The sequence below is a fragment of the Syngnathus scovelli genome, chromosome 12 (assembly GCF_024217435.2).
Source record: "Syngnathus scovelli strain Florida chromosome 12, RoL_Ssco_1.2, whole genome shotgun sequence".
NCBI lineage: Eukaryota > Metazoa > Chordata > Actinopteri > Syngnathiformes > Syngnathidae > Syngnathus > Syngnathus scovelli.
Window position 1 is genome coordinate 4582646 of NC_090858.1, and position 24648 is coordinate 4607293.

Here is a 24648-nt window from a genome sequence, read left to right on the forward strand (position 1 = left end):
GCTTTTAAAATTGGAACCCACTCACCCATTATCTCGTTCTGCGAACGAGAAAGTCAGGATTAAATAAATAAAGATATGGATAAATAAAATACTCTTTTTTTAAAAAAAAAGCCTTACTATACATGGTTATTTGCTGTTTTAAATCTCAGGGAAGCCTGTGGTTAAGGTTTAACATTATGGTTTGAAGCAAAGAACCAGGAAGCAGACGTCAAGTCTTAATTTCAACTTTATTGAAAAATGTTGATACTCTTGATCAATCTGGCAATGAAATACTGTAATAATAATAATGATAAGAATAAAAAAAGTCACTGAAAGGCACAGTGGACAGAGTGTAGTACTTTGCGTAGTTTGTCTCATCCGATCGGAAGCGCAAAAGCCCAACGTCACTCGGAGTCTTTCTCAAGCACACAAGTACACATCTAACAAACACAAGCAGCCGCTGGCATTTTGGTCCATCACAAACACACCACAATGTCCTCAAGAGACGTCTCATTTTTTTTCTTTCATTTTGGTCCACTTGGCAGAAGCTCCGACCGAGGAAATACAAAAAAAACAAACATTGACAACGGAATGTTTGCTCACTTCACATCGGCTGGCTCGCGGATTCAACAATCACACACACGGTGTTGATCGGATTTATTTGAGGGAGGCGTTAGTGCCCACCAACTATGTTGAGTTTAAGTTTAGGTTCTACTGTTTTGGTTAGCAAGAGTTGCAATGGCGTCCAAACTTGCATTTGTTCACAAGAGCGTCTGAATAGAAACAATTACAGGTTTCTTTCTATTCCCATTTGAAATTTATTTGAGGGAGATTTCTCAAGTGGTACGCAACAACTAATTTGGGCACAGTAGGTGCTACTGTTTTTGTTAACAATAAACGGTGACTGAATGAAAATAGTCGCTTCCCATTTTCCAGGGCTTTGTCTGAAGCGACACCCACCGACTAATTGGCTCATGGTAGGTGCTGCTGTTTCAATTAGCAATAAATGTCAGGAAGGCATTTTGTTTCCCTTGATAACTGGATACAAAATGGCGGCACAAATATTAGAGGGAGGGAGCACCTCTTTTTGAGGAAATTATTTTAAATCTGGGTCGATTTTCATCAGAGTTGGATTAAGGAGAATTCACATTGTCAAATTCATCAAAGTGATTTGAAAATATCAGTCGTATTTACACACATCCATTCGAGGACATCATAGAAAACACATGAGATCATTTTCTCAAAATGAGAGCAGCCGCCTCAAACGGTGGGAAGCAAGCGCTCCTTGAGTCTGCATAGTCCGTCCTCGCGGTGCATGCGGTAAACTAGAAAATACAAAATGGAGCCCTTTAGTTGATCCTGAGGAAGCCATTTTAGTGGCTGCTATCAAAGATTCCGCGAAAAGCCTCATGTTGAGCTCTTTTGAGGGTTTCAAAACAAAATAGAACTTGGCTTGCATGGGGAGCGCAGGTCACATGACACTGTGACAACACAAAATCGTCGGGACCGCGTCGGAAAAGTCGTCACGTTTCCAAAAAGATTCAAAAACTGACATTTGTTTTCCTTGGGACTCCTTCATTGAAATGCTTTTCAACCTACGCTTCCTTCAAGCGCCTGCAGGTGGCGCTTCAGCTGCATAGGACAGCAAGGGAAGGCTGTCGTTTGCATCTGGAAGCGCCACTGAGCGAGCAGCGAGATGCAAAGGAATATTTACATACTACCCCGAAATCAAGAGATGACCTCATCATTGTACATGTGCATGTACAGTCCGGTTTGTTCTGCTATTAAATTACGGATAAAAAATAGATATATAAATACCAGAATGTCTTGTGAGCGCTGCAGCGCGGTCAACGTTGAGCTGCACCGACGACAAGGTGTGGAAAAGAATCCTGTCTAAAGCACTACGTTCGAGAGCACGGGTGTCAAACGGGTCCAGTCCATTTTTCCTCCAACAAAAAGTTCTCATAGAAAAACTGATTCATGATTATTTTTTCAAGCATGATAGTAAAACCATTTTGGTTGCTATTATTGGCCCGTGATGACGACAAGTTTGACACCTCTGTTCTGGACTAACCTGATGTGAAACTAAAGGCAGTGTGAACAGCATCTGTAGGACCCCGTACGTGAACGCTAGGAAAGGAAGTCGTTCTCCAGCTCGTAGACGCTGGGCCTGGCCGGCGAGCTCTGGATGCGGCACAGCGGCACGGTGCAGTCGCGATTCTGGCCCTCGGCGTCCATGTCCAGCAGCGAGCAGGCCTGCGCCGCCTTCTCGCCAGAGTAGTGGCCCAGTGAGTAGCTCTTGCCCAGGCGGGCCACCAGGCCTCGAGTATGCGGCTTGGCCCAGAAGGAGACGGGCCGCGTGTTCCTGGTCTTCTTGGGGGCGGCGGGGGGCGGCAGGCTGGGGATCCCGTTAGCTGCACACAGACAGAAGAACTGGTTTACGGTGTTGCTACCGCTGAAGGCAAAAGGAAAAAAATAATAATTGGAGTTGACTTTCCCCACAGCTCCATTTTGTGCCACGTGGGCGTTTAACTCACCATCATGATTGTTGTACTTTTTTCTGCGGAGGCGTGTCCCCGTGTTATGGTTCATAACCTCCGACTGTTGACTTTGGGTTTTTGGCGTCTGCCTTTTTTCAGCGGGTGATGGCAAGGTAGGCCGAAGCGTCTCGACGTGATGAGTGACAGGTACAAGGTCCACCTTGGCGGGGCCGCATCGTGACACCTCGGCCTCCGACTGTAGCAGACACTTGGTGGACTGACACTCCACGATGGCCGACATGGAGACCAGGTTGGCGTGGGGGTTGGGGGCGTGGCCCGGCGAACCCTCGTCCTTACGGGGGCGGCCGCCGCTCGGCGGGGAGGTGCTGCGGCGGAAGCGGGTGGCCCTCTGAAACAGGCCCTCCTTTTTCTTCTTCTCCTCCCGCGGCGGCTCGCCGTCATCTTGAGCGTTCTTGAGCGCCTCGCGGATGTCGTAGCCCAGCACGACGGAGGCCAGCAGCGAGCCGCAGCCGTACAGCACGGAATCCGTCTTGCGGCGGACCGACACCCTCTTCAGGCTGTTGGTGGGCGTGAGCTGCGGGGTGGTGGAGGCGGAGGACGTGGACGTGGTGGTGTAGGGGTCCTCGGGACCGTCGGCCGGGCCGCCCTGAACTGCCGGCCCGGGTCCGCCCTCCCCGCAGGAGCAGGGAGGCTGCGGTTCGTCCCGCCACAGAGGTAGATCCAGGTACACCTGGTTGGGGAACTTGAGCTGCTTTGGTTTGGAGCTGCTGTCGGGACACTCCTGAGGAAAGGCCTCGTCTTTACTGCTCCCTGCTGGAGGTTAGCAATAATACATTTCAGCTGGAGACCAGACCAATAAATCCACCAATGATGTGATTTTGATTCATGGCTAATGTCTTGATTAAATTTAAAAGATTCCAAAAATGGATAATAAGCTAATTTAACACTGAGCGCACCTTGTTCGGCAAAGAGGGCGGCGAGGGGGACAGACTTCTGCGACTTCATCAGACTGGTGGACCAAGGATTGCTGCCATCTGAGAGGGGACGTACTCTGAGGACAATACACACAACTGTAAGGAAGACCCTCCTAGAAAAAAAATGGGGGGGGGGGGGGGGGGGGCAACAAATAAGAGCGCACCTCTCTGTGACAGCAGGTCTCTCCTTGCTCTGCACTGAGTTGGGGCCCCAAGTTCTCCCCTTCTTCTTGATGCCTCTCCTGACATCGTCAAACTCCTCCGGCCTTGAGGGGGCGCTGCGACCCCACGTGCGGTTGCTCTCGTCCTGCGTGACTGTGTGCAGAAGGTGCCAAATTCAACTCTCAAAATCACTGAGGAGAGCAAGATTGTATCCATTGTCTTGCTTTTAAACGCCTTCAATCTGGACGTCAATGTGAACACACCAGTGCTCAACGGTGATCCATGTCGGTCAGGCGGCATCCGCCAGAGTCTAATCTGATGGCGAGCGGTCAAGCGGAATTTGTTCCAGTTGTTACATGACTGTTGGTGCGTGACTAACAATATTAGCAAACTGTTCAAACAACTGGGCCGGCCCGCTTTTGTTCACATGCGCCTTGTCACCGCCAATGTTCCCCTCTTGCTTTTCCCCTCCGACGGGCAGCCGTGCGCTACGTGCGGGTTGGGCGCTTGCTCCGGGTCCAACCCGGCTGGGAAATCGCGGTTGTTTGCGGGGGTGGAGAGAGAGAGAGAGAGAGAGAGAGAGAGAGAGAGAGAGAGAGAGAGAGAGAGAGAGAGAGAGAGAGAAAAGAAAAACTCACGCTGAATAGCTCGTAGGCGGGGGATGAGTGTGGGACTGCTGGGGGGAGAGGAGCTGGTGCTGTGCAGGCTCCGCCTCTTGTCCATGGAGGGCGACGCCTGCACTGTGATCTTGTGCTGGAAGTCTGCGCGGAGGAGAGTCAGGCGCTCGTTACAATGTCGAGGGTGCGGCGAAGCCGGGTTAAACAATCCTTAACATGTTCCAAATACCTTCAAAGATGCCGACCAATGTGGTTAACCACTGAAACTCAAGTACGTGCCTGCGTAGGACCAACCTGAAGGCAAGCTGATGCGGTTGCCATCCTTGAGCTTGAGGCGGGAGCGCTTGAACTTGCCCTTGCGCTTCTTGACGTTGGGTTTGTCCTTGTTGAGCTGGAAGATGAGGATGTTGAGTTCCCTCTCCAGAACGTTGATCTCGCGCTCGGCCAGCTCCTGCTCGCGCCTCTTCAGATGCTCCTCTTGGGACTTCTGCTGCAGGGCGGCCCGCGTCAGCTCCTCTTCACGCGAACGCAGCTCCTGGAAGTCCACTTCATTTATGCTTTCATATCTTTGTTGACGCTCACTTCCATTTCTCTCCGATTTGCTCCGTGACGATCATCATCGTAAGCGGATGACTGGTGGAAAGCAGCTTAGTGGCAACTGCAGCCCAGATTACTTGAGGACGCTTACGGGAAAATGTCGCCGCTAATTCACTTAATGATCGCACCCGAGCTGTCACAGGAATGTGTCAGGTCTCCGAGTTGACTGTGTGTAATTACATAACATTTGAAAAACACGCTGCCCGACAAGTATATGATCTGATCGTAGGTTGTGTCAAACCTCTGCTAGCACTTCCGTGAGCTTCTCCGCCGTACCTTCTCTTTGGTCCTGAGCTCGTCAAACATCTCCTGGATCTCCACGCGCCAGTCGTCCTGCATGATGTGGAAGGAGTCCTGCGGCATGGTGGCCATCACCGCCTCCTCGATGGCCGACAGCTGCTCCAGGATGCAGGAGAAGGAGGGGCGCACGTGCGGGTTCTGGTCCCAACACTCTGCAAGATTACACATGGGCAGATGTAGCTCATGTTGTGGCTGAAGATTGCTTTTTTTTTTTTTGGGGTCAATTACCTTCCATGAGCCTGGCGAAGGGTTCGGGGCAGGTGGAAGGGATGGGTAAGGTTAATTTATTGACGGCCACACCGTAAGCAACAGCCAGGCCATCGATTCCTCTGTAAGGCACCTCCCCTGTTAGCAACTCCCACAGCAAGATGCCGTAGCTGGGGACATAGAAAGAACATTTGGAAGAAGCAATGAACACAATGACGAGCTGAAATCTTAAACTGGTGTTTGGGAACATCACAGCAAAAAAATGGCTCACCTCCAAACGTCACTGCCTTTGGAAAAAAGGGACATCCTGATGACCTCAGGGGCCATCCAGGAGTAGGTGCCCGCTGCCGACATCTTGGTGGTCTTGTGCCACTCCCGGGCCAGGCCAAAGTCTGTGATCTTCAACGTCTTCCTGCCGATGTCGTCGTTCTCGATCGTTTCAAGTAACAGAACTGAAGGCGGAGAGACAAAGATTATTTTTTATTATTATTATTACAAAACCAAAACAAACAAAGAAAATCTCTCCACATTAAAGCGTGCTGCAAGGTGAACGAGAGTAAAAAGCCATGACGGAGTGGCCAAGGAAATGATAGTTGATATTCAACGTGGCCAAGAGCGTTGTGCGGCTCATTTGTTTGAGAGCTGACAGCGCCACAATGCGCCTGTCCCCGGGCCCAAAAACTGTTAAAACACATTAAAGTCAGAGGGAACCCTGAAAACCCGCCTGGAACTCGACACCTGGCCTTGCGTGAGAAGGACCGACTACAGCCCACGCCAATGGTTCAATACCAACATGCAGGAAAAAAAAAAAAAGTGAACCATAAGTAGGGGTCAAAACTATTCAGCCTTGTTATTTGTATGATAGATGCGTCGCTATAAAGTGAAACCAAGCAACGTTGAATGTCGTCGGAAGGTCACCAAACAGGAGAGGTGACAAGTTTTAACATGTAAACATTTTCGGATTCTTCAAAGCGAAGCACTCAACAGCTTCACAGTACTAAATTCTAGCCAAGTGACAAAAGCTGGCTGAAAGTAACACTTCAGTCCCTCTGACAGCGAGACAAAAACGTTTAGTATAATAAAATAACAAGGACATCATAAGCAAACGCCTGTGTGTGTAACAATGGTAGCCTGTGGAGGAGGAAGTCCAAGGTCGGTCAACGCAAGATAACATGCCCACGCGCACACCTTTCAAAAAAAAAAAAAAAGAATCATCTTGTTCCAACCAGACACGGCGGCACGTCCGCCAGGTCGGGTCTTGTACCACACGAGTGTGTAAATGGAATTTTATTGCTTCCGAGGGCCATTAAACGGTGCAATGGTGCAATTGTGAGCGCAAATGGTTTTTTGAGCGATCGTTAAATGAAGACACTGGGCAAACAGATTGAAATGTTTTGGTGCCGCTCCTGTTGGGAAAAGCCAGCGTATTGGTACCATGACCTGCCCGGGGCACGGCGGGCCGGTGATCCTCTACCTCCAGCTCAAACAATGGGAATTTCATTACAAACAGGTTTCACTGGAGCCACGCTATAGAAGGACTTTCCGTTTTCAAGTTCCCATGCATCCGACAGGTTCTTTAGGTCCAAATGACTTATGATGGCTCGGTTACACAAGTTGGGAGAGGGGCCTATACGACGGCGAGATACTTCCTTAATTGCATCACGGTGGCCTGTCATATGGCTTTGGTGTCAGTGGACATATTTTCATGCTGACATTATGCTCCACTTTGAGATTCTTATATCAAAGTAAGTTTGAGAGAATTCCGTAGAGGAAAAAAAAAAGTGTCCCCGCTGGCTATTTATGTTTTTCCGTCACCAAAAAAGTGTTTTTCCTCGCACCTCTGCGTAGTTGTGTCAACCATGATTTTTTTGGTATCCAAGCAACGGGATGTAAATGTAGCGAGGGAAAAGCAAATAGGACCTAGCTCTCTACTGTAGTCAATTTGCCAGCCGCCATAAAACATTTTAAGAAGAAGGCAACAAAACAGAGCAAAGTTCAGATGGGCCAACGAGCAGTTGCCTAAGCGACGTTATATGCATTGAAAAACGTTTTATTTAATCGCTAAAACTTCCACGGACGCCGGTGACAAATGACAAATGTCTGTAAACTTGTTAAACTATTTTAACTAAGAACGCGAGATGAGTTGAAGCTGCGGTAGAACTTTCTCACTCTGGGAAAAAAATGTTTGGAAGCAGACAACAGTGAACGCAATTGGAGATGGACATGGCCCAGAGGCGGACCCCACCCTCTGACCCCCCCATATAATTCCCCTTCCATCAAGGATCTTCAAGCAGATCTTTCGTGATGGGCTCGTTGCAAAGATCAGAAGAAAAAGGTCTGCAAAGTTGCTCCCACGCTTCTTCCCATTGCTCCGCCCGCCCAAGGTAAAATCTGGCAGGTTTGAAGAAGGAAAAAAAGTTGGGATGTTGTCATCAGTAGAGAGAAAGCAAAACAAATCTTCTCCCAGTGCAATTTTCATGTTTCTTCATCACTGACAGCCGGCCGGCCACACCCTGACGCGAGCGGCGAAGGCATCTTGTGTTTTTAGCGGCATAGCTGAGCACTGATGCAACGCGGCGGGCCTTGTCAAAACTACCAGCTAACTTGACCTGGCGCTATTTTGCTAACTGTGCCAACACACTTCAGCTCGAGTGCACGGCTCTTCCTGTCGTAAGCGGAAAATAAGGCTCCCCGACATTCCCCGACCGGGCATTCCAGCCGCTGGGAAAAGGATCAGGGCGAGTGGCCGCCCGAAATCCATCCGGCACGCTCGCTTGCGCTTTTTGTCTGTCCTCCACCCCTCCCGACTTGCCTGCGACATAAAAACGCCAATCAACCCGTAAGCGTGCTAATTATAGCTACGCAAACCGAAGAGGTACGAGGCTGGTACCTTTTGGATTTGGGTGCGTTGCAAAAGTAGCGAGCGACTGCTTGTTGGGCTCCGGGCCTTTTTCCTTTTCACCCCGCATGGCAACAATAGGTGCAGTCAGGGAGAGGTCGTAAAAGACGGAGTGAAAGCATCTCCACTCCTCCTCACCCCCCCACCCCATTCTCTTGTCACAGAAAAGACACACAGTAACTGTGTCACCGGGGGAGTTGTGGGAAAAATTGGCCTTCAACACCTAGCAGCCCCTTTCCTATACTTTCTCCACTCGGACACCGTGCACGTACACAGGTAGTTCGCTGCAAACATGGTTTACGGGGTTAGCAACATGAGTTTGGCCACATGACAAATAATTATGAAGTGAAAATGTATGCGATTGTCTCTCGACGTGTGTTGTTGCACCATTTGTGTTCAGATATTTATTGCTTATGGTGAGCCCATCAATGTTATTTTGCAATGTGAGTTAGCATTAAGCTAAAATGCACACATATGGAAGAATGTGGTCTTGCGTTCTTACTACCTTAAAAAAACAACAACATACAACCGCAAGCCTCTCCCTGACCTTGTTTTGCTTCCTCATACTGTGCATCTCGCACCATGGAAAGTGTGACATCAATCCAACCAATCCGATTTGAGCGAGCGGCTTGACTGTGAAAAATGTTGGTATGTTAATAGCAATGTCATAATCCACCTATTGTTTTCAAACTCATATTACATCAGTTTATCTCGGTTAGCATCTTGTAAACAAACAAAGGACGGGGGAAAAAAAAAAAAGGTTTTACACATCTGAGGGCAAAACGTTAACGGACGGAATCAAGATGCGAATGAGCGGCCCGAGTTAAAACGCGTGATGGCTGTAGGCCGAGTTTCAGTCTTCGCTTTGTGGTTTCTTATCTGGCGCGACGCAAATACCAGCACACCTTGCTGATGAACAGGCAAGCATGAGGAAGGTAGCAACAGCTGCACAATTTGGGATTTCTGCTTGTTGTTGCCTTTTTTGGGGCGCAATACACTCTGGCGGCCCCCCCCAAAAAAAATTCAATGCCCTCTTTGTGACAATCATGGTCAGAAAACTAAACTTACTTTTAAGGTTGTGAATTGTTGATATGTCAGCGAGTGTTTTAAACAGAGCCTTGGCCAAAAAGTAGCCTGACGCAGAGAAATAATGAAGGCCTGATGGGGAGGGGGAAAGGAGGAATGGCGAGGGAGGGCAGGAGAAAAATAAGCCAGTAAGGAGGCGAACCCCCTCGAGTTTGTGGCAATAAAAGAGTAGCGCTGCTCTCTGGGAGATTAAATATGAACGGAACAAAACAAAACCAGGGCTTTGGGACCCTCCGAGTCCTCGCCATTCTTTGGGCCGCAGTAGCCTAGCAACCGCTGCTTGACCAGTCCATTGTGCAAACGTATGTTAAGCTTTTATCCCTCATTAGCAACATTCCTCCCCGCCGGCCGGGATTTTACAGATTAGCTGCAAAAACACAAAAGGAGATTGGGCAAATCTTGCTGACTTTCAACATATTACTTTACAGGCTAATCATTGATCAAATAGCCACATGTTTGTCTAGCGTGCACACCGAGACACCGGGAGTCGATCAAATGACCAGCTGAGCGAGTGGACGGACGGACGGACGGACGGATGGATGGAGGCGGGCCTTTCCGTCCATCTCGTCCACGCTGAAAATACGGCGTGGTCCGAGTCAAATTATTCCCGCTTTTTTTTTCCCCCTGGGAAAAGCAGCCGACACACCGCAGGGGTGCGTTTGTGTGAGAACCTTTCAATGGAGGCCACGCGGCGGCAAACAACGCAAATTTCTTAACATACAACCCGGGCTCATTTTGGACTGGATGGAATACTCTGCGAATTGGTGGAGGTCGCGGTGAAGTGGCAGACGGCAGGACAAACACATTGACTTGTGTGTTAGCAGCTCAAGGGGGCAGGGCGGGACGGGCGGGGCGGAGGGTTTGTTTATATTCGCCAAACACTCGATTAACCGTGACCGCTTAAGTCTTTTCTCTCCTTCTGGCCTCTAATTAACGCAAGTCTTTGGTGTATTTTGATAAAGTCGAGATGGTGGGAAAGCAAAGTCAAAGTTCAATTAAGAAGGACCAAATGCTGCTAACTGGTCTTAAAAGCTGACACGTTGCCCTCGGAACTTGCGCCGACCGCTCCGCTCATGTGGCACGAACGCGCGTGTGTTTACGTTTGCCCAATCACTGCTTCTGTTTGAACAACATTTTCAAGTCGGAGTGGAGAGGGTGGGGGACGGACGGGTGCTTTGGGAAGGTGTGCTTGACTGAGTGTGTGTGCTGAGGGATAAGGGTGGGGGGCAGGGGGCAGGCATCCCAGCTGTGCAAACTAACCTTATTTCACATCCTCTTGAGGGGGCACACACACAAACTTCAAGTGCATCCACAGCTCATGTCACTAAATGAGTTTTCCAAAGCTCAATTTTAAATTTTCATCGCATTTACAATTAAGGTGAAAAAACTCAATGGGGATGATTATAATTTAAGGGAATGATAATTCATTGAGAATTCAGGATGCCTTAAAGGAAAATTTGTCAATAGTTATTCATTGCTGCACCTCAAGATAAAATATTTTATCTAAGCTTACCACCAACCAATTGTGTGCATTTCTCTTTCATTTCCATTTCCACCAATAGATTTTCAAACTTTGAAAAGTTTTGCAAGCAACACAATGACTTTCACAATGCGTGACATGTGCCTAGAGCGAAAAAGGGTTGGGAAATATTTTTTAGGATTAGCTTTGAAATGATCGAGGGTTGTGAAAGTGAGTTGAGGTGTGTTCTTACTGTTGCTGGACTTGAGGTCTCGGTGGATGACCACGGCCTCCTCGTGCAGGTAGTGCATCCCGCGTGCAATCTGCACGGCCCAGTTGACGAGGATGTGCGGCGGGATTCGCCTGCCGGTCAGCGCCCGGTTGAGCGTGCCCCCTCGGGCGTACTCCATGACCAGGCACAAGTTGGGCTCGTCCAGGCACACGCCCTCCAGCTTGATGATGTTGGCGTGCTGCAGCATGGAGAACAGCTTGGCCTCCTGCTTGACGCTGGCAGCCGTGGCCATAATGTCCTCGTCGGGGTCCTGCCGGGCCGCCTTAACGGCCACCTCTTGGCCCTTCCACGTGCCGCGGTACACTTTGCCGAAGCCCCCCACGCCAATGATCTCCTCCAGCACCAGCTCGGAGAAGGGGATCCGGACGGGCGAAGCTGGGACCCTCTCCCGCACGCTGGTGATGGGCAGACGGTAAATGGCCGGCTGGTAGGTGACATAGTTGGAGGGGAAGATGCCGACGCGGTGGTTGATTTTGCCCGTCCACCAGCCCTCGTCGCCGGAGATGGCCGCATCCTTGGACAGGACCTCCACCACGTCGCCGCGGCAAAGGCTGAGCTCGTCCTCGCCGCTCGCTTCGTAGTCGTACGCCGCCGTCCACAGAGATCGGGTCGGGCACAGGGGGGCCGAGTGAGCCCAATCGTGCGTGGGACAGTCTGTCCAGGCATGTGCCCTACTCCCTCCTCCTCCATCACCGTCGCCGCCGCCCGGCCGCCCTTCACCGTTTGGGAAAGCGGCCTGCGAGACATCCATTTCTCGGTGGCCGTAATGGCACCATAGGGTGCAGGGCTTAAGAAGCTAAATTAAAAAAGCAAAGGGTGACTCGTTGAGCTCCGCATGTTGTTGCATTGAAAAGGAGGGGAATTCCCCGCCTGGGCTCTTGACACTGACCAAAGTCCCTCGGCGAGGAGCGTCCCACACGGGACTGTAACTTTATCCCACACCACTCCGTCGACTCCCGGCTACAAGTGGCTGGCTCAACGCTCAGCTAAAAGTCGACTAAATGTCCCCTAGTGTAGTAGGCGTGAGTTTTTAAGCGTAACACTGCATTCCCGGCGTTAAATAGTTCGAACTTCGACGGGGAGAAACATTGACAAAGTGTCCCACTTGTGCTCGATGCTAAAGCTAGCACCGCCGAGGCTTCGTCGCAGGTGCCGCAGGGAGGAGGTGCACCTGCCCCCGGGAATAAGGATGCAGCCGCCGATCGACGGGTTTCTCCCTCAAAGTTGACGTTTAATGTCACGGAGCCGCTGTCCAGGCCATTACGTGGCTAGTTGTGGAGGCTTGCTCCTCTTTCAACTGGCGACGGATTCCACGGCATTCCACACACACGCGCGCGGCTAACAGCTTAGCTCGGATAGATAGATTGCTTGGTCAGGAGCGATTCGGTTGCTGGTCAAAAGTTGCTCCTCTCGACTTCATTACTCCCGAGAAGTTCTTGTCGATAGGCAGCGGGTGCGCTCTCACAATCCCATCGAACATCCTCAGTGTCAAAGTAACGGTAGAAATGTCTATTAAAACGGTCAAAACATTATGAGAGGAGGGGATATCAAAATAACACCCCGGTAAAACTTCGTCACTTGTCGGAGTTTGGAGGACGAACTGTGGCGGCGTCCTGGTGGATAGGAGAGGGACGCCGGGGGGGCGGGGCTATACTGGTTGTCCTGCTCTGATTGGAAGATTTTTTGGGCACGTGATCAGCACAACAGCGGGAGGGGGTGGGTGGAAGGGTTGAGGCAACCGGAACGTGAGTGAAGCGCGCCGAATTTATGGAAATGATTGAGATCCGGCCCACCGCATCATTTTAGAATTATCATAAAAAAAATATTAATCAAATGCAGGAGCAATCATATTACATCCTAAGGTCTAGTGCAGTAGCCTCAATGTAAAATATATGTTAAAAAAATAGTTGCTCTCCAAGATGAATATACAAAAAGAAAAAAATTAATTTGTTAAATCGAAATGAATAAGGGCATCAAAATAAAATAGAATGAAATACGCTAAAATGACATTTTAGTGCTGCCACTATATTCATTTAAAAGGCATTTATTTGGCTCAGGGGTTTTGGTAAAAAACAAATATATAAATAATTACCTGTAAAAACATACAATGCATCATCATAACAATTCATTACAAAAATGGACCAGTGAGGTATTTGGAATTCCCCGCCCCACAGTTTGTGAATTAATAAGACAAAAACAGACAAGCTAATAGCACTAAACATGACATGTGAATGCAAGCTATTATTGTGCCGAACAGTGAAGGTGGGAATCACATAATACGAGGGGAGAAGAGGAGGAGGGACGAGTGGGATGGGGAAGGGAGGCAGAGACTGAGGGGGGAGGAGGCGGTCAAATCTGCGCATCTGTCGAGCCAGCGAGGAAGAGGAGACAGAGAGGGAGAGAGTAAGGAAGGCGAGGCGAGCAGGATGAGGACAGCGGCGCTGGAGATGATTCTCCCGTTGACGCCGGGATGGGAGACGCCAGAACCGCCGCTAGCCAGACTCACGGGCCATGAGGGAGGAGCCGTGCCGCGGAGGCGACATGGAGGCGCGTAGCACCCGCTGAAAGAGAGAGAGGGAGAGACAGTCTCTTTATTTTAGCCTAGCAGCATCATCAGCACCATTCGTCCAACCGACCTGAGCGGGGAGGAGGAGGTGGAGGAGGAGGAGGACGAGGAGGAAGAGAGGGAGGCAGAGATGGGCTCCCACGTTGCTCAGACCCTGCGTCAGGGCGTTTGGGCGTCTCTGACCGGGGGCTGGTACCATGACCCGGAGCAGAAGAAATTCAACAACTCCTGCCACCTCTATCTGTGGATCTTCCTGCTCATGCTGCCGTTGTCATTGCATCTGGTGAGTTGGGGCCTTTTGTTGTTTTTGCTAGCGCGAGGTGCGCACCGTACCCTTCCGACATCCTCCATTGTGTGCTTGGTGAGAAAAGCAAGGCGGCATTGTCGCAGTGTGTTGCCTCCTCGGTGCGCACGGCAACTCGGCGCGTGGATGCTCCCGCGCGTGACAGCATCAACTGCTGCCATCACTGTGCACGCATGCTCATTGCGTTTGAGCCATGTCAATACTTTTGGCATTCCCAATCTGTGCTGGTGCATGCTTGAGAGAAGAAATAAACACCTGACTGAGAGAGTCAACATGGGATGAGCCTGATATAATTTAAAAATGGTGGTTGTTGATAGTGAACATACACAATAAAGTTATTTGTAATCTTCTAACTTTCCAAATCCTGCAATCAGTCAAGTATCAAAGTTACTTTTCGAGTAACTTTTGCAACAATTGGTGTCCGCAGGCCCTGCCTCCGACCACCATGGCCCTGAGCATCTACTGCACCTCCGTCACCGTCTTCTTTGTGCTGGTCAAGACGGCCAACTACCGACTGCACGTGCTGTTCGACGAGGGCGAGGCGGTGGTCCGCAGCAGCCTCTCGGACCTCAGCAGGGCCGCCGACAAGAAGAGCAATGCTGCCTCCGACGCCTGCTTGCCCGCCAAAATCAGGTGACTAGTAGCTGATCTTTGGGAACTATTTTAGTCACTTCCTCGTGTCTATTTTTTACTCCCACTGCCTTTTTTTAAGATCAAATGTGTGTATTTGTGATCGAGTGAATAAGAACGGAGCTCAAATTCCTCCCTCTTACTTTCAAGGATTCTCAGCACAATATTAGCAATAAAAAAAAGTCAATCTAAGTCAACGCCTCACCTTTGTCCATAAGGAAGAGCAGCACCGTCCCAGACAGTGTTGGCATGACGATGCTGGCTCAAAAGCGTCCCAGTCAGGTGATCCAGGTAACGGTCAAGCAGACGGAAACCGACGCGGGACTGATCGGGGTGGTGAGTAGCAGTCGCCCCGTGGACAGCCTTACACTTGCAAGTGAATTTCAACGCCATGTTTCTCCTCCATGCAGGAGTGTTCCAAATCAGAAGAGCCCAAGATGCAAGAAGGTGATGATCATTTTGAGGAGGGACATTTCTCACAGATGCTTCATTATGATATCATTTCTACTTTTCTGATTTCCTTCCACAAACGCAGTGGCCTGCAATGCCCAATGCAGCACAGAAGAGAAGACAGGGGAGGCTGCCCCACCGCAACAAAGCCCGGAACTAGCCCCAGGGCAACCCCCTGACGAGAATGCTCCTCAGAAGTCCCCATCCCTAAGTGAAAGACAGAAGACACCATCTGTGGAAGTAATTGACAATGTGGAGCCACCGGATATGCAGAAAGCCAACGAGGAGGAGGAAGCAAGCGGAGAAACATCTGAAGGTGTTCCTACCTGCAAAGTAAATGAAGACGACCGTGTAGAGAAGGAGAACGAGGTCCACAAGGAGCTGTCGGATGCCAACAATAACTCGCTGGAGACCGCTCGGGAGTGCCCTCACGAGTTCATCGACATGCCAGACCCAGTGACACAGGTGCTGTGATGTCACACCTTCAATGTGTGTTGTGAGGTCAGATGACTCACTTTGTATCTTGTGGCAGGACGAGCCAGGCGAGGAGACGTATTGCTCCGATGAAATCGAAGTGGTTCTCACCGACAGTTCCGTCCCATCGACTTCGCCTCCTCCTCATCACGCGGACGCCGAAGCGGTCAAGATTGTCATCACCATGAGCTGCGACCCTCGTACCGCCGCCCAGCTGGAGGAGAACGTCAAGCAGAGCCTGCTGGAGAATGCGCAGGTAAGATCGATGGCGGCGGGTTGAGCATCACTTATTTGAATGGCGGCGCTGGAATGTGTGTCAGGTCCAAAAGGATGCTGGCAGCGAGTGTCACATCAAGATCCCCGTCATCACTTTCGACTTGCCTGAAGACGACAAGCAGGAGGAAGAAGCGCAAGAGGAAAAAGAAGCAGACTCATTAAAGGAAGAGCCCACCCCGGGACGGATGGCGAGCCAAAGCGAAGAGTTCTACTCGTGCGGGGACATCGTGCATCCTGGTGGCGAGCAGGACCCGCCAAGCCCGCCGCACACCAACGACATCACCTCGTCCGGTGTGGACGTCCATTCCCACTTTCACCCCGATGACACAGACCCTCCGGTTTCCAGCGCGGACCCTCAAGGTTTCCTCCGTCTTCCGCCTGCGTTGGGCCGCCTCGGTCCTGGCGGACGGATACACTTACGCGGGCTGAGCATGGACAGCGGGAAAGATGCTGTGCTGCTTTCCGACCGCTCCCAAAACACAGTATGTCAAGTCACCTCGGTGTCTCTTCTTCTTGCTCTAACTTCTTTTGTCTCAGAATCAGACCACCATGACCACCTCCAAATCGGACCTGGAGGCAAAAGAGGGCCAGATTCCGAACGAATCCAACTTCTTGGAGTTCGTCTCCCTCTTGGAGTCGCTCAGTGCCCGAGCGAGCGCCAAGGAAGAAGAAGGACAGGACCCCCGGCTGCAAGTGGGAACCTCCGTGGAGACAGAAAATCAACACACGGGTTTGTTATTGTATCTTATCTGTCTTGAGCCCTTCATGGATTTTTCTAACCAACACAATGCACCACAGAGAACGTCAACGCATCTTCTGGAGCAGATGACCCCAAAGAAACCAAAACGCACAGCAAAGCGGAGCGACCCATCCCACCCACCAGTCTGGCTCCCGACAAGTCTATCCTGCCCATACACATTCCCATCGTCTCACCAGACAGGTACCAACAAATACCTTTTATACACGAGGGCAACACCAATTTGGATTTTTTTTGATGGGCAGGATTAAATTTCAGTAGCTGATTAATCAGCAAGTTGATTCAAGAAATAAAGAACGCCTTTGAGCATCACAAACTTGCATCTCCAGTCCGCAGACGGAAAAAGATCCCGACTATGACTCACTGCCTTCCCAAACGTCCCAGTCAGAAAGCTCCATGCTGCAGGTCATCTGTCGGCCGGAGGCGACGAATAAAGAGGACGCGTATACTTTCCACACTGTGCACCGTGAGCCATCTCAGATTTAAAGATTTTTTTTTTTTTTTCAATTCTAAGTCATGCGTTTGTTTACCCAGGAGACAGGCCACGAAAACTGTACGCGGAGCGAGCCCTCAACTTGCCGCTGGGAGCCGAGCTGATCACTGGCAACATGTGGTATGAAGACAATTTTTTATGTTTGGCATCTACTCAATAATTCCAAAACTGTCGCATGCGTGTGTGTGTTCAGTGACCTGCTGTCCACTTCGTCCAACTCGGAGTGCCAGGACAGTATGGCGGGGGGGCACGCTGACTGTCCTTTCCAACGACGGATCATTCCTTCGCACCGACTTCGGCCCCGAAGGACGCACCCTGAGATCTTCCAGGTGGGCATAAAAAAAAAAAAAAGTTAAAACCAGTATAAAAAGCCATTTTGTTCTCAACTATGCAACATCTTGCTCAGGAGGAAGACTCTTTAGATGATTCCTCAGAGACCACCACGGAGGAGAAGCCCACCAGGAAAATTTACTACAAGCTCAAGTTGTTTCCAGGAAAGTGGGTGGATATTTTATACGACCGCCTCACCTTGCTGGCTCTTCTAGACAGGTAAGTGGTGCTCATGGAAAAATCCCAATCTAAAACTCTACCTAGCAGGTAACTTCATAATCTGAAGGGTTTCGGTCTGCGTAGGAACCAAGATGTTCTGGAGAACCTGGTGGCGGTTTTCATGGCTTTCCTGGTTTCCTTCCTGGGCTTTGTGCTGCTCAACGACGGCTGCTTTAAAGACTTCTGGGTCTTCCAGTTTTGTCTGGTCATTGCTAGCTGCCAGTACTCCTTACTGAAGGTAAACAAAGCAGAACACCAAACAGAATTTGTACTCAAGTTGTTTTTTCTTGCTTTGCAGAGTGTTCAACCAGATGCGGCTTCACCAACACACGTGAGCATTTATCTTTGAAATCATTTCTTGGATTATCGACGTAGTAGTATTTGCGTGTACTTTTGAACAGGGTCACAACCAGCTGGTGGCCTACAGCCGCGCGGCCTATTTCTGCATCTTCTGCTCGCTCATCTGGACGTTGGAGCAGCTCCTGCGGAGGAAGGACCTCCCCGTGTCTACATTGTACGGCGTCACCATCGTGTGCCGCGACGCACTGCGCTTTGCGAGGAATCTGCTCGTGGGTACGGGTGGATCTGGACGCGCGCTTGAGCCTCAGGCCATTTATCTTTTGATGGAGACATTTTTTTGATGGCTTTTGATATCAGGTTTTACTCACTGCTTCCCCATCACATTCCTGCTGGGCCTTTTTCCGCAAGTCAACACCTTCACCATCTACCTGCTGGAGCAGATTGACATTCACTTTTTCGGCGGAACAGGTCAGCCGAGGCAAATTCTGTTCATTCGTGTCCCGTTTTGGAGGGCTGCTATGGTGCATGATTTAGATTTGTGTTTCGACGGTGCCGAAATGGTTCTTTTGTTGACATTCCAGCGGCTACGAGTCTGATCTCGGCGGTGTACGGTATCCTCCGCAGTCTGGCTGCTCTGTCTCTGCTCTACGGTTTCTGCTTCGGAGCTCTTAAGGTAGATGCGGCCAATGTGCCAGGGGGCACTTTAAAACGTTTCGTGTTTGTCGTAGGAGCCGTGGGACGAGCAGCACACTCCGGCCTTGTTCTCCGGTTTCTGCGGCCTTCTGGTGGTCTTTTCTTACCACCTCAGTCGGCAGAGCAGCGATCCTTCCGTTATGATGTGAGTCATTTTTCGTAATTTAATTAATAAAAAAAAATATTCGACACTCACTTGTGCTGTTTTTTAATTTCAGCTCGCTGATCAAGTCGAAAGTCATGCCCACGTTGGCAGAGGGCGAGGAAGACGAAGGCCAAGACGCCGACATCGAAGACCCTCTGCCCAAAAAGCTTCAGAATTCGATGGTGAGCAGCAACACTTGATTTGATATGGCTAAGTATTGTCTATCAACATCTGAACCATAAATGAGATTAATAATCACACAGAAGGAGATTCTTCTGTCAGATGTGATCGTGTGCTCGCTGGCCTACATCCTGACCTTCGCCATCACCGCCAGCACCGTCTTCCTGTCGCTCAAGGTGAGACGAGCTAAGCGCTAGGCGGCCTCCGCTAATACATATTAAGTCTTTTTTTTTTTGGTTTCAGCCCTTCGTGACCATCGTGCTGTACGCGCTGGCGGGGACGGTGGGCTTGGTGACGCATTACGTGATCCCCCAGTTGAGGAAGCATCACCCCTGGCTGTGGATCTCGCACCCGCTGCTCAAGACCAAAGAGTACCACCAGTTTGAGCCCAGAGGTCAGACATTTCATTTCAAATGAAAAACCTCCAAATGCTTATTTATTTATATTTATAAAAAACCGAATGTTTTTGTTGAATTAAAATCATAAAATGTCATTTGATTTTTAAATTTGATTTTCTTTTATGACTTAGCTGTAGTCACTCCATCATATTTTTGTGGTGTGTGCGTGAAAGAGGACGCAGTGCTAATGTGGTTCGAGCGTCTGTACGTGTGCCTGCTGTGCCTGGAGAAGTACGTGGTGTACCCCGCCATCATCCTGAGCGCGCTCACCAACGACGGCTTTGCCCTGAGCCACCGCAAGAGGCTGGGCATCCAGTAAGACGTGCCTTACCTTCGCCCGCCTGCAGGGGCGCTTCCGTGATGCATTTTCCTTTTCTCCCATCCTGCTGCAGCTGCGACGTTCTGCTGACCATCGTGGCCGGGATGAAGCTCCTGCGCTCGTCCTTCTGCGACCCCAGCTTCCAGTTCATCACCTTGCTCTTCACGCTGCTCTTCTTCCACTTTGACTGCCCGCGGGCCTCCGAGAGCTTCCTGCTTGACTTTTTCCTCATGTCTATCCTCTTCCACAAGGTGAGCGCTCACACCTGGAAGCGCAAATAAAATCATTAAAAACAATCAGTAATATGTGACTGTTTCAGTTTGCTTGTCAGCTGTACCTAATGCAGTGTCTTCTTTTGATTCCAGATGCGTGAGCTGCTGCTGAAGCTTCACTTCATCATGGTCTACATCGCCCCCTGGCAGATCGCCTGGGGCAGCGCCTTCCACGCCTTCGCCCAACCCTTCGCCGTCCCTCGTATCCTTATTCTATGTATGCGCTAGCTCACCGCGAGATCCAAAAGTTGCTTCTTGACTAGCGCGCGATCAGACTCGGCCATGCTGCTGCTGCAGACGCTTATCACCACCGTCTTCTACACCCCGCTGGCTCCTTTCCTGGGCAGCGCCATCTTCATCTCCTCGTATCCGCGACCCATCAAGTTCTGGGAGAGAAACTATAAGTAAGGCAAATGCGAAAGGAAATATCACCAGCTCAGTGGCCTTAGGGTTGAGTGTCTGCCCTGAGATTGGGAGGTCGTGGGTTCAAACCCAATGACAACACCAATGATATTTTTATTTAAGATTTGGCAATGGAGAAATAAATAAATTTACCTTTACAGTTATGTCACCTGAGTAGTAAAAACACAAAATTGTCACCTGCAGCACAAAGCGCATTGACAACTCCAACAGCTGCTTGGTGTCTCAAGTTGATAAAGAGACAGGTGAGCTCTCGGCCGCTATTTACAATTTTGTTAAAGTGCTCCATCCAGTGGTTCTAAATTTCTCTTCTCGCCGGTTGTGCTCTATTCCCGACCATCTTCCACCAGGCTGCGATGACAACAACCTCAACTCCATCTTCTACGAGTACTTGACACGTTCCCTGCAGCACTCACTCTGCGGCGATCTCATGCTAGGCCGCTGGGGCAACTACAGCGCCGGGGACTGTTTCATCCTGGCCTCGGACTACCTCAACGCCCTGGTGCACCTCATCGAGATCGGCAACGGCCTGGTTACCTTCCAGCTACGAGGGCTGGAGTTCAGAGGTATCGAAATTCCTTTGCAATGTGGCGATACATCGAGACATCCAGTGAAACAAGTGTTTCTTTGCTTTTTGTAGGAACATACTGCCAGCAGCGTGAGGTGGAGGCCATCACGGAGGGCGTGGAGGAGGATGACGCCTGTTGCTGCTGCGAGCCGGGCCACCTGCCCCACATGCTGTCGTGCAACGCCGCCTTTAACCTGCGCTGGCTGGCGTGGGAGGTGACGGCCACCAAGTACCTGCTGGAGGGTTACAGCATCAGTGAGAACAACGCCGCCACCATGCTGCAGGTCTACGACCTCCGCAAGTTGCTCATCACCTACTACCTGAAGGTACTTGTCCAAACAAGAAGATTCATCTTCAGGAAATCTCCCACTCATCCATCTCTTCCTCTTCCCAGAGTGTTATTTACTACCTGGTGCACTCCCCAAAGCTGACCACCTGGCTCAAGGACGAAGCCATCTATGAGGCGCTGCAGTCCTACACCAAGTGGCACCACATCGAGCGAGACCCTCAAGTGTTTAGCGTCAAGATAGATGAGGACTACGTGCACTGCCTGCAGGGGGTGACGCGGGCCAGCTTCTGCAACGTCTACCTGGAGTGGATCCAGTACTGCGCTGGCAAGATGGAGACGGTACGGAAGACCGAAAACTAAAACCAAAAGCTGCTTGGATTGGTTCCATTCGGATTGTGGAGGCAAGTCTTTTTGTCTGTCCAGCCTGTCGACAGCGATGAAGATTCCCCTCTGGTGACTCTGTCCTACGCTCTGTCAGTCCTGGGAAGACGATCACTCGGAACGGCATCGCATAACATGTCCAACAGGTATAATCTCTTTTGAGCCTATTAGATGAATTGATCATGGAGAGAGCTGCACCACAAGGGGGCGTTAGAAGCACCTGAACTTCCACTAGCTCGTTTGTTCTTGTTTTTTTCCTACCCCATCAAGCTTGGAATCCTTCTTGTACGGTTTCAACACACTGTTCAAAGGAGACTTCCGCATTGCTACCAAGGATGAGTGGGTGTTCGCCGATCTTGACCTCCTGCAGAAGGTGGTGGCCCCCGCCGTTAGAATGAGCCTGAAGCTCCATCAGGTACTGACAAACTGCCGTTACACACAATGTATTGCGACATCCTTCAAGACAATCTTGGCTAAAGCCATCCGGGCGTGTTGTAGTCCGTCAGTCTTCTGCTTTTCCTCCTCCCAGGATCACTTCACGTGTCTGGAGGAGACAGAGGAGTCGTCCATCTTGTACGAGGCCATCACCAACTACCGCAGTAGTCTGGTGATTTGCCACGAGAGCGACCCGGCCTGGCGCAAGGCGGTTCTGTCCAGCCGTGATACGCTGCTGACGCTGCGCCACATGGTGGACGACGGCACGGACGAGTACAAGATCATCATGCTCTACAAGCGGCACCTCAGCTTCAAAGTTATCAAGGTAACCACAGATTCCTTACATGGGATGTCCGTTTGGATGCTTTCTGTGTGCTCCTGCGCTACTTCTGAAATTCTCTTGGCAGATCAACAAGGAGTGCGTGCGAGGCTTGTGGGCTGGCCAGCAGCAAGAACTGATCTTCTTACGGAACCGCAATCCAGAGCGTGGCAGCATCCAGAACTCTAAGCAGGCGCTGAGGAACATGGTCAACTCGTCGTGCGACCAGCCGCTCGGCTACCCCATGTATGCGTCGCCTAAAGCCGTGGAGAACCGAGAGGTTCAGAGTTTTGACGTGGGTTGTTTTGTGCTGTCAACCCAGGTACGTGTCGCCGCTGACGACATCATACGCGGGAACGCACCGTACGCTACGTACCATTGGAGGAGGGGCTTCCAGCTTGGACGCCATTCGTTCCTGGTTGTGCTCCAAATGGCTCAGGTTTAACAGAACTTCAAGTCAAACAAAGAATGGGGTTACCCAAAAACCTGCCAGTCTTTAAATTCGTTTGGTATCTGTCACATATGCCGACAGAGTGCGGAAGGACAACCTGAACAGTTGCAACAGTGGCGTAAACGTGGATGACGGCGACTGCGGCACCGGCAGATCCTCATCTCTGAGTCACAACCGGCCGTCGTCGGTCACCTCCAATAGTCTGAGTGGTTATCAGCAGAGAGCACCCCGGACCACGCGAAGTCACCGGCACCACAGCTCAGGTAAAACAAAAGACAGGGGACTTAGTACAGAGCCATGGACAAACAAAACTAAAGTTTCAACTGATTCACTTCTAAGATTAACATTTAAAGTCTATATTTTTTTAACAGACAGAAAAAAAGTATAGCTAGTAAAACCTCGGAAGAGTTTACCTTTAATTCTTTCAGCTTTCTTCTGGGATTTTTTCTGTGAACCCAAAAATAGTTATATATATATATATTTTTGTTACAATGTGTCTTGTTGTGTGCAGCCAGGAGGGAGTATCGCAGCAGGTCGGTCCAGCCTCAGACCCAGCGCCCGCCGGTCAGTAGTCAATCGGGGCCCATCGTGGACTCGGCCTCCAACCACGGCTTGGTCCAGCGTCTTTCCAACAGCCAGCTGTCTTTCAATACCTCCATAGCATCCATCTTCTCCCAGGTTAACACACACACACGACACAGATGACTGACGGTTAGATTTAGCTTTTTAACCGACAAAGCGCATTTTTCTCAGGTTCCTCGTCTCTCGGGAAACGGCGGGATCAGCTCTCAGAACCAGGCGGCACCGAATCAGCAGCGTTCCAGTCAGGTACAAGCTCGCTAAACTTTGCATCAGCATTCTGTAAAAACGGAGCGGCTCCATTACAAATTCCAGTACATACATTTGAGTGGCACCACAACGTTGTGCATATTTCTCATCAGGTGTCGTCGTCTTCGTCCACCTTGAGTCTGCTGTTCGGCAAGCGCAGTTTCTCCAGCGGATTGGTGATCTCGGGACTGTCGGCCGCCGAGGGGGGCAACACCACTGACACGCAATCGTCGTCCAGTGTCAACATCGCCATGGGACCCTCGCACCGATCCGCCAGCAGGGCCACACAGGTACATGCTTGGTGCCAAGATACTTATGTTGAAGAGTGCTTAGGAATTTCATTTAGACAAAAGTAGTGCTCCTTTGCTAAGCTAAACTCATTAGCTTGGCGTTTCATTATTGTCTATTCCATACCTTTCAACAGTGGACATCGGAGCCGTACGAGAGCATCGACGAGACAGTTCCCAATGCCTCCGTCGAGCAGTCACATGACCAGAGCGTCAGCCACGGATTGGACCAGACCCCCTCGAAAGACACCCCCGCGACAGCTCCTGATGCGACGGACCAAAAGCCTGCGTGAGAACGGTCACACTTACAGAGAGGACTGTATTACGTCGGTGACGAGAGCCACCGAAATGCACACGGACAGACTTACCTCCACATCACTCAGCATGTGTTCTCACTTTGTTCTCTGAATGTCAACACCCTCATGGATACTGGTAACAAAATAAAAACTAATGTGTTTTTAACTAAAGTCTTTCTGTTTTGTAAAAAGTCTCAAATTTGGCACGGTGAGACTTGGTAATGACGGACAATTAACGGCATTCTTCTTGAACATTGTGACTTTTCTTGTTTTGACAAAAAATGTTAGTATAGCTTCAAATTTTATTTTGAATTCTCTGATTTTTTTTGTTGACTTTTTTTGTATGTCCTTGCATTGCTTTTTTAGCAACATAATTCTTAATTATTCAAAAAACACAGATTACATTTGAGTAGTTTTTTGCATAGAAAAAACATTGCACAATACCTAACAATATAAAAATAAGAAGCTCACCTACACACCCCGTAAATCAATAAA

At 50.0% G+C, this 24648-nt stretch overlaps 2 protein-coding genes and 1 long non-coding RNA gene across 6 annotated transcripts; 1 reads left to right on the forward strand and 2 right to left on the reverse strand.

Moving 5' to 3' along the window:
- Positions 1–208: 208 nt before the first annotated feature.
- map3k21 (mitogen-activated protein kinase kinase kinase 21) lies at positions 209–12697 on the reverse strand. Of its 3 annotated transcripts, none has more exons than XM_049735512.1 (10): positions 11035–12697; positions 5609–5789; positions 5359–5507; positions 5107–5282; positions 4528–4768; positions 4255–4377; positions 3619–3769; positions 3437–3531; positions 2517–3290; positions 209–2393 (listed from the first exon to the last, which is right to left on the reverse strand). In XM_049735512.1, exons 1-10 carry the CDS (start codon positions 11822–11824, stop codon positions 2110–2112), a joined length of 2964 nt encoding a protein of 987 aa, XP_049591469.1. In that variant the 5' UTR covers positions 11825–12697; the 3' UTR covers positions 209–2109. The 3 variants fall into 3 exon arrangements, with proteins under 3 accessions (XP_049591469.1, XP_049591468.1, XP_049591470.1); XM_049735511.1 differs by having other exon boundaries at positions 2517–3293; XM_049735513.1 differs by having other exon boundaries at positions 2287–2434; positions 2517–3293.
- A 404-nt stretch (positions 12698–13101) lies between these two features.
- LOC137840790 (uncharacterized) lies at positions 13102–20073 on the reverse strand. 2 transcript variants are annotated; one of them, XR_011087834.1, is made up of 3 exons: positions 19945–20073; positions 15350–19872; positions 13102–15230 (listed from the first exon to the last, which is right to left on the reverse strand). It is a non-coding gene; the product is annotated as an uncharacterized lncRNA (long non-coding RNA). The 2 variants fall into 2 exon arrangements; XR_011087833.1 differs by having other exon boundaries at positions 13102–19872.
- Positions 13770–24324, forward strand: pcnx2 (pecanex 2). The gene is made up of 40 exons (XM_049735509.2): positions 13770–13922; positions 14371–14576; positions 14792–14909; positions 14984–15020; positions 15109–15488; positions 15556–15753; positions 15818–16255; positions 16311–16503; positions 16572–16713; positions 16860–16996; positions 17065–17143; positions 17217–17352; positions 17430–17572; positions 17657–17810; positions 17871–17903; positions 17974–18145; positions 18230–18340; positions 18454–18545; positions 18601–18710; positions 18784–18892; positions 18974–19066; positions 19134–19284; positions 19462–19603; positions 19681–19858; positions 19973–20081; positions 20154–20283; positions 20486–20544; positions 20650–20865; positions 20940–21193; positions 21262–21495; positions 21580–21683; positions 21808–21952; positions 22067–22297; positions 22380–22537; positions 22614–22730; positions 22824–23005; positions 23254–23420; positions 23496–23570; positions 23684–23860; positions 23995–24324. The coding sequence occupies exons 1-40, from the start codon at positions 13770–13772 to the stop codon at positions 24148–24150; spliced, it is 6219 nt and encodes a 2072-aa protein (XP_049591466.1). The 3' UTR covers positions 24151–24324.
- The last annotated feature ends 324 nt before the right edge of the window (positions 24325–24648 follow it).